The 15426-nt window shown below is 39.5% G+C and overlaps 1 protein-coding gene and 1 pseudogene across 2 annotated transcripts; one reads left to right on the top strand and one right to left on the bottom strand.

Annotated features, from left to right (window-relative positions):
• Positions 1-2: 2 nt before the first annotated feature.
• Positions 3-9492, bottom strand: LOC145223546 (ATP-binding cassette sub-family C member 4-like; annotated as a pseudogene). The gene is made up of 25 exons (XR_013859490.1): positions 9488-9492; positions 9296-9421; positions 9095-9233; positions 8905-9015; positions 8092-8220; positions 7916-8011; positions 7672-7852; positions 6719-6931; positions 6592-6660; positions 6210-6321; positions 6068-6135; positions 5564-5736; positions 4746-4858; positions 3872-4018; positions 3720-3787; positions 3002-3152; positions 2816-2935; positions 2532-2749; positions 2148-2342; positions 1874-2032; positions 1711-1800; positions 1484-1655; positions 1131-1236; positions 938-1072; positions 3-873 (listed from the first exon to the last, which is right to left on the bottom strand). The product of XR_013859490.1 is annotated as an ATP-binding cassette sub-family C member 4-like (transcript).
• LOC145223189 (uncharacterized) lies at positions 9458-11345 on the top strand. Its single transcript, XM_080089562.1, has one exon. The coding sequence runs from the start codon at positions 9990-9992 to the stop codon at positions 11145-11147; it is 1158 nt and encodes a 385-aa protein (XP_079945688.1). The 5' UTR covers positions 9458-9989; the 3' UTR covers positions 11148-11345.
• The last annotated feature ends 4081 nt before the right edge of the window (positions 11346-15426 follow it).

The following is a 15426-nucleotide window of genomic DNA, read 5'->3' as shown; positions in this document are numbered from 1 at the left end:
AAATTAGCCAACCTGTCTAGTGTGAGTTCTTGTGTTAGTAGATCTACCGACTGCTTAGATGTTACGCAGAGTATTTTTCCTTCTTATTTCTCTGTAATTTTTTAACAAGCAAATCCACAGCACAAAATGATATTAAATATCTAAACAAATGTAGACCTAATGATATTTAGAACGTATAGAATCAAAATGGTATCCTCCTTAAAAGACACGGTAGAGTAAAACTTATTCCTTGTTTAAACGGCTAAAGTTTATATTGTTTTCAGTGTTATTTTGTAACGCAATAGCTCCCTTTAGCTGAGCACAATGCCTTTTTCTCAGGTACCACAGAACAGCATCCTATTTTATCTGCACAGAAAACAACAGTTTTTAACGGCGGAAACTCACACATTGATGACAAATATTATATGTTTCAAATAAAGGTTTTCGAAACAATAGTATGACATGACTTACTTTGCAACTGCACTGCGCTCCAAACGCTGGCGCTATACCGTAATAATAGTGCAATATTATAATGTTGACTGGTACACAAGTGACCAAGAACGTCAGTTCCAACAAGCAGCATTTACATTGCTATCGAATTTTGCCTACAATATACTTGGGGGGTCGATTTTACACTGATTTACCGCTATTCCTCAACTTGACCAGCCAAGTCATTTTTTTTTGAAAAACTGTAAATACCTACAGTCACGGTAACAAAAATATAATGTTTCTGTGACATGCATTTCCAACGGTATGATTTTAATAACATCCTGGCAACCTCATCAGTTATTCTATGACATCACAAGTGATAAAACAATTGATGTTCCATTAGACGTCAATTACCTGCTGATAATGGAATCAAACACCTGACTTGGCATGTCGAATGTGATATGCCTGCAAAAAAATGTATGTGTTTCCTTGCGGTAATTCCAATACAAATTGACTGCAGGTTTTCTACCTGTTTTGCTGCATTTCGCAATGATAGACTTTCCGCTTGTCCAACGGCATCAACCATGAGACCAAATTCACTTCCATCCTTGAGTAACAATGTATACGTATCATCAAACTCAACAACCTTTCCAGACCGCATCACCTAAATAAGCAACAAAAACTAATAATTGGCCTGGAGAAAGTTACTACAATAGCTTTACCAGAATTCGATCACAATCAATGATGGAATTGATCCGGTGCGCCACAGTGATCACTGTGCAGCATTGGAAAGTTTCGCGGAGGGTTTGCTGAATTAATTGATCAGTTCTGCATGAAACATATTAGCCATCTCAGCACGTTTCAGATCGGTTACCCAGTTAATGGTTCACAACAACATAATTCCGTCCAAAAATATAGCGACTTACTTGTTTCAGAAAATTTATATCAAACCTTAATTTGCGGTTTAAATACCGCATTGAAACACAATGAAGCATTTGTAAGTTACCACAACAATATTTTTTTCTTATTTTGTGCTTCGTGTGAAAAACTACAACACATCTCATTAATTGTTTGCCTGATATCTACGTTGGCTGTTGCTTCGTCAATGGCAAGATTTTGTTCTTCCTCAAAATTGCTCTAGCGAGGCAGATCAGCTGACGTTGACCTACATTGAAGTTTGAACCCGATTCAGCCAAGTGCATTTCAAGTTTGGACGAACAGACTTCGATCGTCTCCATCATTCGAACCTAAATATCACAAAAAGAAATAAATGCAAATACAGTTTTGTGAAAATCATCTCACTTTATCTAATGCAGACCACAATTCTTCGTCTGTGTGTGACGAGAATGGATCGAGGTTGTGTCGCAGAGTTCCAGCGAAAAGGATCGGATCCTACAAAAAGGCAAAACAACATTGCAGCTAAAGGTGTTTTTTGGTGATCAACGATTAGTTTTCAACGACTAACTTGAGGTATAGACGAAATGGAAGAGCGCAAACATGTAAGTCCAATTTTCGAAACGTCCACGTCGTCTATTATTAATTTTCCGGAGCTCAAATCGTTTAATCGAAATAAGCAAGAGAGAAGTGAACTTTTTCCTGCTCCTGTGCGACCAACGATTCCAATCTAAACGTAAAGTTGTGCCATTTCTTGTACCGCATCACTGCGTTTTACCATGTTACCGAGTTTTGGAAAATGAAATATGGTATACTGAACCTGTTCATTGCTCGTGTAAACAAACCTTTTCATGTGGTCGAAACTCAACTGAAACATCTTCAAGAACATTGATCCCACCTTGATAATGTGCAAAGAAGACATTTTCGAACTGGATTCGTCCTTGCGATGGCCAATCGGATGGTGGTTGTGTCTCTTTTATGTAGTGTGGTGGTTCAGTAGGTAGTTTGCCATAATCCTGAATCCTTTCAACCGATGTCATCTTCGTTTAAATAACATTGGTGTTTCTCGAAACTTCTATATTGCATCGGACATTTACAGACTTTAACCAAACTAGCTTTTTATAGACACAACAAACTCTTTTCCTTGATATACGCAAGAGACAAATTCGTTTTACATTTAACGCAGATTTTGGCAACCAAAATTTCGACCCATTTTACAGTAAATTTACGTGATTTTCCACTTCAGCAGTCAATCTCACTCCCCAATGGAACATTGCCAACAACTGAAGTGTGTAAGTCAGAGCCAGTCCCACCTGACCAGCATCGACATCCGTTACTGAAGTTGTAAGGATGGATAGAAAAACAACACACCCAAGGAAAACAGAACTAAGCAGATCAAGCCGGATTGAAAACCACCTTGATCCGACCAAAAACATGTACCAGGCAGCTGTAGAAGGTTCATGCATGTTCCCAAGTGTATACATTGTCTATATATAGTACCAAGCAAACATACTACTGTGGTTGTCTTGTAGTTCGTGAAAGTTTTGTTCAAATTGATGTTGCATCTTAAACGCACGGACAGTTGTGAGACCTTGTAGAGTGGATGAGAGGTGCGAAAATACCGGACTTCTGGCTTCAGAAAACAAACAAATTTCGAACAATCATTAATTTTTCGTCAGTTTATCTAAGATTCACTTACCTCGACCCTCTATCCTGTTTATATCACGTGAAGTATTTATGTAATAACGCCTCAGCCATATGAAGTATATGATAATGGGAATAAGCGGCAAAATCACAAAGTAATTTGTGACAATGGCCAAAATGACAATAGAAATGATTCGTGCCCAAGTCTAAAAAATGTATGCGTTAACGCAGTGTTTCCCAACCTATGGGTCGCGACCCAAAGTTGGGTCGCCTGAACATTCTGTTGGGTCGCTTGTTTTAGTGCGAATAAGAGCATCTACTTGATTTCGTCTTGTAGCGTTTTTTTATGTATATTTCCCAAGGCTGTAAATTGTTGCCCAACAATAATTTTATCACAATTTGTCGTGGTAATGGTTAAAACTGTTTGTGACGTCATAAAGTGACGTGTTAGCTCACAGTTGAGCGTTGTCTGGCTAACAATTCTTCGATTCAGCTCCAAGTTCAGGCTAAATGGAAATGTTTGGTCGAAAAAACAACCCTATTTGTTCGTTATTTGATTTGCTAAACCTGCGTAGTAATTTTCAACAAGCTTTCCAAATTTGCAGGCAAAGATACAACTAAAATAGCATGTCCATGGGTCGCGAGAAACCACTAAACAAAATTTTGATGAGTATTTGGGTCGCGTCAAAAAAAGGTTGGGAACCACTGCGTTAACGTACTTACCAGTTTGTGGTTTTCAAAAAGTGTTCATATGACGCTTACTTCTGATATACCAGAAAAAAACAAGGAAGAAGTTCATCCACTTGGCCCGTGTCCTTTGAGAAACGGTTTAAAATTCTACCTGCCTTAAGCGAATTGTTGCTGAAAGTCAATTAAGCCGTTTACATACACCTAAAATGTTTTAGCTTGGCACACGCGGTCTTACCCACAGGATTGGTGTCAAAAAACCTAATAGGGACTTTCAGGATAACTCGGAGCATTTTGTTGTGCATGTCTTTTCCTGATTCCACTAGGTGATACAGCTGCAATGCGCCGCGAAGCAAGGAGGTAATAATAGAACCAAAGGTAATACCTGCATGAAGTTGGGTGACACAAAAATATGAAGATTGGATCACAGTACACCAGGCCTATTGAAGGCGTTCTACCGGATCAGCCGATCACCTAGCATTTCCATTTGCAGGGCGTATAGGCTAAAAAAATCTAGTTTTATCTTAACTGATTCTGGTTAATCTAGCGATCGCCGACTATGAAGCTGACATGTGCAGTATACGAGGCAGGCAACGGTGCTTGTGATTCGACAATCGACGGGTTCACCTCTGGGCCTATGTAGCTCAGTTGTTAGAGCGCGAGTCCCGGAAAGACTCCCCTCGTGGGTTCGAATCCGAAGGCTATATTTTTCTAGCCTGTGCCTTGCCATATGGTAATGCTTGGGAGACCGACTGATTCGGTAGAACGCCTTCAATAGGGACATCTATTGTCTTGTGAAAACAAAAACGTTGGAGGAAACAAATACAATGTAATTTGTAAACTAATGGTTACCTGTACACCAGTACAGCGCATTTTTATTACTGACAAAGGTTGCCAATTTGGGCAAAAAACGATTCCATATATCTGGTAACTCTTCTTTAGGTTTTTGCGCCTTGCGTTTTTTGCAAACATGGCCTTTTAGTTTGGAAGAGTTACTGTTAGACAAAAATCTCGTTGTGATAAAGTTTGCTACACAATCGCATAACAAGTCTATATTTCTGTGCCGAAGTTTTGATGCAGGTTTTGTATGGTTAAATTTGTCAGTCGCTTACCAGCAAAAACATAAATGTAAAACTGGTTATCCAGGAGATAGGTAGCATGAATTGAAGATTTAGTGTTCCAAGTCGAAGTTGTGTTGCCAGAACCAACACTGACCTTCGTCGCCCTAGAAAAAGTAATGGCAATTAAAAAAAATGATATTGAAATACACTGTTAGATCAAATATATAAACTTGTGTTTCCACTGTTTATGGGCTCCGAATTCGCCTTATAATCACATATTATATGATGTTCGAAAGTCATTTTTAGTGGATTAGCAATCGATTAAACATCCACTTAAGGTGTTCCATTACTCCACTTGTTAATTTCGACCCTATTGTCACTAGATACGTGACACACTACCATACCCTATAAAACCGCATTCCTTTAAAGATTCTTGCAGTTTACTACCTAACTTCTCGTTTGTGTATGAAAAAGATACTCAAACGTTCAAATGTTATGAAGCTAACGAGTTGGTCACCAGTCATGCTAAGTCATCACTTTAAATTAAAAGTGCATTGACAAGGTGCCGGGAATTTAAAACAAGTATACAGAGAAGTACTACATTCTATACCAGGGGTCGACAACCTATCAACGCCGCTTGTCATTTTGTTCCTGATTTTCAATGACTTGGCGTTCCAACATTTAGGTGAGTAATTAGTTTATTGTTCCACCTTATTTGGTTTATAAGACAAAACGAACTGGAAATCATCATTTATAATTATATTAGTTTGATTGTTTTTAAAGTACGTGTGCATTAATTTGTAAAACGTTTGGCGTGTCAGGAGTTGTCGACCCCTGTACCAAACCAATGTGTATTTAGGAAACTATACCATATAGAAAGCCACCAGTCTCCAAGAACCGAAAGCACTTGGTCAACAGGAATAATGATGATCAGTAGAATGAAAGTTGGTGTGTTATTTGATAAATATTCCCAGTACGTCTTCCAACCGATGCTACCTTGCTTTTTTAATTCTTCATCTTTTACCAGAGCTACGTCTTCCACCTATAAGTACAAAGATGCAATAATATGATATAAAAACACGAAGATATATGAAGATCAGAAAAGGGATTAAACCATTCAATCAGAAAATAAAAGAAACCTAATCAAAATTGTCCCAACCAAATCAAACAAAAAATGCAGCAACGAAATTAACAACGAAACTTGTTTTGTTCCAATCAAACCACAACGACGCACTCGACAGGGCAGAAGGTTATTTGTGAAGGTAGCCCATGTTAACAGGGTGCAAGCAATGAGGTAAAGTTAAAAAAGGTCTAGGGGCAACCGCGTACCAAATAGAAACCTACATACAACAAAACGCATTGGGCTACAACACCTTCTTTTTTGCTTCGTCGTCACTGGATTTAGAAGACAGTCTCTCCCTGCCTGGTGAGGCGTACAAACCTGCAGAAACATTTTTTTCAGCAAAAATAAACCTGCAGATATATTTTGTTAATTTTCTAACGACCAATTCTCACCATTTTTAGAGGTTTCATTGACTCCACTCTTCTTGTCAAGCTGTAATAGTTTTGTAAAATCTGTACTACTGACTTGCAACTCTCTGTATGATCCCATGTCCACAATCAAGCCCTAAAACAGTGTATTTTTAGTACCATTTTCCTTTAGTATGCCGGTTGGCCAAAGTCCCCTCGATTAAAAAGTATAAAATTACGGTAAAACAGTGTACAGTATTATTCAATTATCCAGGAACAATTGAGGTAGATTTTGCAAAACCGATTGAAAACAAGTGTAGACTTTAACTGTATTTTTTCCCCTTCCATGAACCCATGAACACTGTGGTTATTAAGAAGGCTTTTACGTAGACATTGCATTAATAGACAAAACTATTTGTGACCTGACCTCTTTCAGGACAACAATCTGTTTAGCGTCCTGCAGGAAAGCAAGTTGATGTGTCACCAGAATTCTTGTCTGCAAAAAGAACGTTTTTGTCCAAAACAAATCATAACCAACAATGCTCAAGTCGTACCTTGTCACTAAGAAATCCACAAATGCATTTGTGAAATAGATGGTTGGCCACAGCAGCATCGACTGCGCTCAATGGATCGTCGAGCAAGATGATGTCGGTCTGTTTACGGTAAGCAGCTCTAGCAAGGTTTACTCTTGCTTTTTGTCCCCCGCTAAAAGTGACTCCTCGCTCTCCAACCAATGTCTCATCTCCATTCTCCAGCGACTTCAGATCCTAGAAATGAGCAAGGCAACGAAGAATTAGTTCCTTATCTCGTGTCTAAGTTTCTGTGGAGCAGTGGTTTTCAATCCCATGGGGGTAGTTTGTCATTTTACCGGGGGTCGAGGTCTTTTGACAAACATTAAAAAAACGTAAATGTTTATCAGCAATAACAAAATTAAGGAGTCCTTAGTGCTTTATATACCGTGTTCCACAGCTTGATTGAAAACATGTACTGATGATGACAACAGAGATTGTCGAAACGTCTACACGATGTATTGTATATACACCACTACCTTGGCAGTAATGTTTATGATTAAAATGAAATTATCTTAGCAATAAAACAATCAAACCGTTCGATTTAAACTTATTATCTTCCATTATGACCATTACAATATGAAAAAATGCTTTCTTACGTCACTATTAAGATAATTCAATGCAAGTGCCACGCAGCGCCGCGTGAGCAAACGAAAGTCAAAGCATCAAAATACTAATACAGTAGTAGGTAAAGCGTGTCAGTGTGTTGTAGCAAGATACTGTATGTATAAAAAACGAAGACAAGAAATTTTTGAAATTGGGTCGCGGCAGGTTACATTTGGTTGCTCAAATGGGTCGCGGGATGAAAAACCACCGCTGTAGAAGATAGAACATATTACATAACTGTTGGCATATTATCGATAGAAGGCCTTTAATCAAAAAATCAAATCCTACATAATATTGCTAATAATGTTAGTCACAACAAAGTATACACGCACTTTCTGCAATGCACAAGCCTTGATGACTTGCAGATAGCGAATTGGTTCGTATTCCTCACCTAACAGGATATTTTCCAGAGAAAACCCATGGAATCTGTCCATCATAAGCAATTCTGCCCCGCACTGAAATATGACCGGATTTGGCTGGCAGCTCTCCAAGAATGCCATTAAGAAATGATGACTGTGAAAAAAAGAATAAACAAGTGTTACATACTGCCCTGTGCAAAAAAAAGTTGTTTTACACCTTCCCTGAACCAACTGGCCCAATGACCGCGAGAAGATCTGATTTTTTGACTTGTATGCTAATGTTGTTCAGTGCAGCTTTTGGTCCCTCAGATTTCTGTAGCCAAAGTACAAAGTGACTACTGAGCATTATAATTGCATACAAGCTATCGATAAACACAAATAAGTGTATTTTACTCGATCAATGTACGCAAGATTCACTTCTTCCCAGGTGCCAGTGAAACCTTCAAATACAACTGTGGGTGAATCGTTGTTAGGGAACGAGTCGTTGTCAGGTTGATGTATTTCATCCAGAAGTAAAAATGTCTACACCGTACATTATATATCAGTGGTTTTCAAGCTGTAGCTCGCGACACCCTTGGGGTGTTTTGTCTTTTTGCTTGGGCTTACGAAGGTTTTCGATAAATTTCAATAAAAGTAAAATCAGAATAAACAAGTATATTTGTAAGCAATAAATAGGTAACTACCTTTAATTAATTTACAAAGAGTTACGTTTCATAATTTTGATTTAGGTCTTTTATAGTAAGACGTGAAAAATCACACAATTTTGTATAAACTCGTTTTAGGTCATATTATTACAACACAGTTGGAAATAGATGTTTTGTTTCTTGATTATGTGGAAGATAATTGACTTATCGCAAATGCTTCTGCGCGGTATGGACAAATGACAGGATTGCATATTAAGCGTGACAGTGTGAAATGGCATGTCAACCAGTTGTGTATGAAAAACTGAAATAACCATCAGCTCAGACCTTTCTTTTTGTCTTAAAACAAACTTTAATCTAGTTTTTGTCAAAAAGCGATGTACAATTTGGAAGGCAGCTACATTGGGTTGCTAAATTTGGGCCGCCGTAAAAAAAAACGTTGAATACGACTGGATTCCATTAAATTGAAGATCAAACCACAGGCAGAAAGCCAATGAAAAACAACTGGTTGATGAGTTGCTTTATAACCCAACCAGTAAAAGCGTTTGTGTCTGCTAGAACCTACTTCTATTCTCTTAAAGCTGATTAGTGACTGAGCAAGGTATTGAGCTCCGAGGGAAAAAAGCATCACCACAGGAAACCGCACAGCATTGATCCAGGCCAGAATGACAAACACCTAAGAACACAATTGGCCTATGCTATTACGGCGCAAAAAATCGTTCCAATGGTTTGTTTGCGCCAAGTAAACATTTTACCTTGGGAGTAGTTAATTGTCCGCCAAGATATACATAAATTAAAAATGTAAACAAAATCATCTGGCGAGATGCTATGTACGTCATCGCAGTGTTGTAAGCTCTTATGAACGACGTCTTCAAGATTTGCTTGATTTCTTCGCTATAAAAATGTGACAAATATCATGCTTTAATTTTTTTTTTAACTTAGCCATAATTGTTTACCTCCTAATACTTAAAATCAGTTTTTCGTACGGTTTCTCCCATGCAAACATCTTTACAACTCGCATGGCTGATATTACATCGTTCATTAGTCGAATTATTTTGTCAGTGTGAAACGCTGTTTTTGACCTTTAATGCACAAACGCTGAGTGTATGCTTATTGTTTGGCTGACTGTCACAAATATTCTAGACCACCCCATGACAATATCCCACGGCCCAATTACAATGCATCACGGACAATTTCTGTACGTCTGGAGTCTATCGTTGTAGGCGCTATTGTGTTGTCATTTTTTTTATCGCGGCGCCGTTGCCCGTTGCAGTCTCCATTGTTTTATCTAAAGGAAATCGTCACGGCATGTTAGCGCCTTTTTACCCTTTTCATTGTTGCATCAGCGTTATAAAAGCGCCCATCTAACGAGAGAATAGAACATAATATATAAGATAGAATTGAGAGATAACTGGGAAGTAGTGCTGGATTGTTTGTTTGTCGTTTTGAGTACGTGTGGTTGAACGTAAATAAATGTAAAAAGAAGGGTTTGCTGCCGATCAGAGTACTCGAGCGTTAGCTGTTAAGGAACTTCCATAGTCAGTCCCAAACTTTTGCGTGCTCGTGAAAACGGGAACGTGACATCTGGGGGCTCGTCCGGGAACTGACTTTAAAACGCGAAGTTGAACGCTAACCCCTGTAAGATCGGCAATGGCGTCTGTAAACCTCTACGTGGAGGCGGGAAAACAGATGGGACTCGTTGACGAAGAGCTGCGCAAGTATGTAGATGAGCAGGTGGACCGTGAGAATGAACGTGAAGAGAGAAGGGCTAACCGTGAGGTTGAGCAGAAAAGACGTGAAGGTGAGGCCGAGCAAAGGAAACTTGGCGCCGAACGGGAAATCCGCGAGCACGAACTGGCTATGAAGAAGCTTGAGCTTGAGCTGGAAGCTATGAACCGCCGTAGAACAAAAACAAACAAGGAGAAAGTCGACCTGGATCGTGTTCACCTGGCGGAAGTTGAGCAAGAGCGCATTCCAGAACCAATGAATAAACGGCTTGTGACAACTTCTGTTGAGAGGACGGAAATCTGCGATTCAGTGAAGCAAAACGTCAAATCGCTAGACGAGGTAATAAAGGATTTGTCGCAGGGTCGCATCGAAAAGGAAGTGGAAATGTGTGACAAAGAAGAGTCAGGTTCTGTGACACAACAAGCGACGGAGAATAACGCCACGATTCAAACGAAGACCGGTGGGCAAGGCGCAGAATTGTCACAGGAGCGGGTCAATATTCAATTACATACAGAAGAAGAGGGAGGCGAGATTGTTGCTTCAATACAAAAGACGACGGAGCAGAACGCCATACCAATGACAGTCGTCAGTGTTCAAGATCAAGAATTGGTTCAGAATCGCCCTAGTTTTGAGGTGCAAATGCTGGATGAGAGAAAATCTATTTGTTCATTGCAACAAATTCTCGAGGAACCAACTGATGACAGTCTTGTTTTAGCGCCGACCAGTGAGAGTAACGTGTCAAGCGCATTTATCCGTGTCCTGTCGTCCGTGACAACCCGCCGTCTAAAGAAACAGCCCATGCAGTCAGGTGGCGAATTTGCGGAATCATCCTTTCGAGATTCGAAGCCATGTCACTTCCGGGGGGATTTCCACAAGTTGTTGTTTGAAGAAAATCTCATTTTAAAAACGGGGTTGTGTCACAAATATTGTAGACCACCCCATGACAATATCCCACGGCCCAATTACAATGCATCACGGACAATTTCTGTACGTCTGGAGTCTATCGTTGCAGGCGCTATTGTGTTGTCATTTTTTTATCGCGGCGCCGTTGCCCGTTGCAGTCTCCATTGTTTTATCTAAAGGAAATCGTTACGGCATGTTAGCGCCTTTTTACCCTTTTCATGGTTGCATCAGCGTTATAAAAGCGCCCATCTAAGGAGAGAATAGAACATAATATATAAGATAGAATTGAGAGATAACTGGGAAGTAGTGCTGGATTGTTTGTTTGTCGTTTTGAGTACGTGTGGTTGAACGTAAATAAATGTAAAAATAAGGGTTTGCTGCCGATCAGAGTACACGAGCGTTAGCTGTTAAGGAACTTCCATAGTCAGTCCCAAACTTTTGCGTGCCCGTGAAAACGGGAACGTGACACTGACCTTGATAATCAACTTACCGGTAACTCCCTGCTAGCCGAACAAAAATTGCTTGAGACAATATTGTTAACATCACGATTCCAAGCGACACAAGGGAAAAGACGCCAATGAAACTCCATAATAACGCGACGGTCACAACCATTAGTACAGGACCCAGCCACAGATAATGTAGAAACTGTGGTAGCTGTGTTACATGTGGATGTGTTACGTACCAAAAAAGAACCAATTAAGATCAGCATGAATTACCAAATCAAATAGAATTACGTCGATGGCGCCAAGGTTGACAATTTGACCTGAAGTTGTGCTCGATATCGATTTCTGACTTAGGCGCAATGTCTAAAATGCAAAAAATAGACGGACATGTAAGAATATTCAGGGCTATGGCACTAATTCAACACAATGGTTTTGTATGGGTGAATGATTCAAACGTATCCATCGTTTGTTTTGAGTTCACTAATCCTGCTTGAAACAAATTCTTAACGTATAAGTTTACGCACGGTGCATTGCTGCTTATCAGGGAAACCAATTACAAAATGTCTTTTAATAACTGTATTTTGCTACATGAATATTTGCCAGACTCGACACGCATAAACCAGCTTTTTAGTAGAGTTTCAAGATAAATAAAACGTCGGGTGTTCTATGTCGGCAACGGATGGCTCAACAATTGTCTACAGTTTGAAACATTGCTGTGGTATTGTTTTTATAACAAGTCAGCCGTTTTATTTTCTGGAAAAATTGTACTAAAAATTAAGATGAGAAACCCAAAGCTGGATCTGGCTTCGTACCATATGTCATAAATTATCACGTTTTATGATTTAAAAGTGCATCTGGTTTCAGTGCATTTATGCAATGAAAAAGTAATAGAGGCTTTTGTGTTGTGTCGTGGCTTTTAAAATGTCATTCACAGACGGCTTGAAACACAAGTAAGCGCGGTTAGGATACCTGTCTTATTAGTTTACTACACCATACCTACCTTTTTATACATAAGAGCACAAGTTGCTGCTCTAATGTGCCAACCGATCTTCTCACATTCCAAGAAATAAACGTGATGTGGGAAAACAAAAACCACAGAAGCAAGAGTGATACCAGCGGCACATAAATATGTTTCTCTTAACGGGGTAACGCCCTCGAAGTACAACAGAAGTCGATTCAAGAGAAGTGGGATCAATAACGGGACCAAGTCCTGCAAAGTAGCAGTATAATCGAAATTTGAATCAATCCTATGGTGTACAACATACAGCCTGATGTTTACCTTTATAAAGGCAATAACGCCAAATGCGCTCCATCGCAATGCATAAGTTTTCCAAACAGCTCGTGCAAGTCTTGGTCGATTGCCCGTGATTTTGGATTTTTCGATTTCTGCATTCCAGTTTCTGCTTGGGAAAAAAAACATCCTTGTTAAATAGTATGATTGATATTGTACATAATTCAGTGTGATTACTACTGTTTTAGGGGAAACAAAATTTCCATGCATCATGCACCAAAATATATATTATCACAAACCGCTCTAGCGCATCACATATGTGCGATGACGTGTTCTTTTCTGTTAATGCATAAAGGTCTTCCTCTTCCAGGTCTTTTTTACTTCCTTCTCGAAACAAGTCATTCAACCACCTTCAGAAAAACGACAAATTAAGAACAAAAAGACATATTGCTAACGATGTTACGGTAAATTTAATTATTGCTGTGAAACTACATTCAAATATAACAGGCGACCAACTAACATATTTAAACTCAGAGCAGTTACACACCAAAGAGTAAACCTTGACACGAAATTTCCCTTTTTCGCATACCTTTGCTTCACCTTAACATTCGAGTACATTTTATCAACTCTAAACTGTATACTACATGAGTTTCTCACTCGCAAACCGGCACAATGGAAAATATAGGGATGCGTTTAGACGCAAACCAAGGCAGTCAAAGTTGAAAAATTGTACCCAAACGCAGCAGTTTCATGGTCTCACAGCATTATTTCGCACAATGAGTATGAGTTGTTTTGTTGTGCCAAAGTAAACACGGAAAGGAGGGTTTCCCCGAAACAGATCGTTGTCACGCCTTCTGAAGCGATACTGATTTGGATGTATGTGCTTGCACTGCAACATTTTCTACCAAACTGCAGCAAATCCGTGAAAGGATGTATGTGCTTGCACTGCAACATTTTCTACCAAACTTCTACGAAATCCCTTAAAAGCGCCCCGGAATATAAGCGCGGAACGTCACGCGAGGAGGGAATTGAACAGGTGTTTTGCGGATCTTATTGACCAAACACATCGAATACAGAACAAAGGAGATAATTTCTAAACAAAGCATTACTTTATACACTCCGCTGCAAATGCAGAAATCCGATACAAATCTTACCAATGTATTGGTAACCGGAAGAAGTAAATAACACGGGTATTTAACTCGCAGTAATTACAGTAAGATATATCACCACAATGCGCCTTTATGACGTCACACACAGTCCTCGCCAAAGCTTAGTTGGGCGACAGTACAAGTTTAGAATTAGGCCACGCTTCACGTGAGGATACAGCACCGGAACACTACGTAAACAAAATGCAACTTATGCACCTTGGCTAAATGTATAGGGCATTATTGTAAAGCAGAATGACATACTGGGTCATCGCAGTTAAATCCATATCAATTATATTGCATCCTTTAAGTAATCAACATTTAGAAGTCATAAACACATATTTATAAATGGACTCACCGACAACAATCGTTTACACCAGGGGTGTGCAACAGTTTTCGTCGGTGGGCCGTAGAACCAATTCCGGACCTCAAGCGAGGACCACATAACTTTTTTGCATGTGCACAATAAATTCAAAATTCTTCCAAATGAATCAATAAATTTATTTTCTACAACGTACAGAGTTTCAGCGGAATCCTGGCTTTCGCACAAAACAATTGTTTACTAGACAAAGGGCATTGTTACGTCACATTCGGTGAAGTAGACTACTTGCTGTAACTGCTGTATGATTCACCGGTGGGAAAACGCCGATTTAGCTTATATTTGTTACGTTTAGTATAGCAATTCAGGAGATTTACTAGTGGAAAATTTTGCTAAATTCTCAGAAGAATTTCATTTTTATCTCAATCAGTGTGTTGGTGGGGGCCACACTAAATAGCTTGACGGGCCGGACTGTGGCCCACGGGCCGTATGTTGCACGCCCCTGGTTTACACGATAAACACGCCTTTCCAATCCAATCGCAGTACATTGCCCCACGGATGTCAGTAACGAAAAGATGTATGTAAACCACGTTGCGTTATCGCACAAAACTGGCAGTTGATTATTACGTCACACAACGCAATAGATTGCAACATCAGTTGCAGTGAGGAAAAGCGGGAATCCATAGAAATCACAAGTGCCCCCTCTTGCCCCTACGTGCCGGCGCCCATGCGAGTGAGGTGACTTTTTTACTGCATTAAGTAAATTCGTTTGTGTTGCGTTTTTAGAGACGAATAAGGCTAAATTAGATATTTGTGACGACTGACTAATGAATGCGTTGTACAGTAAAATGAACCAATCATACAATAGCGTTCTAATTTCACTGTTACGCACATGGCGATTGTAACGTCATAGCACGGGGAATAATAATGCAAGTTAGTCATGCGAAACTGAACTTGGAGATGTAACAATGCTGCTTGTTGAAAGTTACGTCATTTCTTCTCCTGTGCAACAGTGTTTAGTGACTAAAAGAAACTACATGAAAACAGCTGTTATTTAATGCCCGTCGCTTGATTTCCATAGCGCTGTAACAGTTATACGAATTTAGGCGTTTCGTATCCAAGCGATCGTATACCAGGTTTAATACTCTGAACTTGAAACGCATAAAAAACAGGTGGCAGCCAAGCGCAACGAAGAAACGCAAGGTTTGCAGTGGTTCAAACATTGTTCTAAACGGAATACAATTCAGTAGGTTTCGCAGGCACGGCTTGTGCGCGTTTTCACAAGAGAAATAAGGATTGCACAGATTAATCTCAGATA

Source organism: Phallusia mammillata, chromosome 4 (genome assembly GCF_965637545.1).
Source record: "Phallusia mammillata chromosome 4, kaPhaMamm4.hap1.1, whole genome shotgun sequence".
In the NCBI taxonomy this organism is placed as follows: Eukaryota; Metazoa; Chordata; class Ascidiacea; order Phlebobranchia; family Ascidiidae; genus Phallusia; species Phallusia mammillata.
This window is presented reverse-complemented; position numbering and strand designations above follow the sequence as displayed.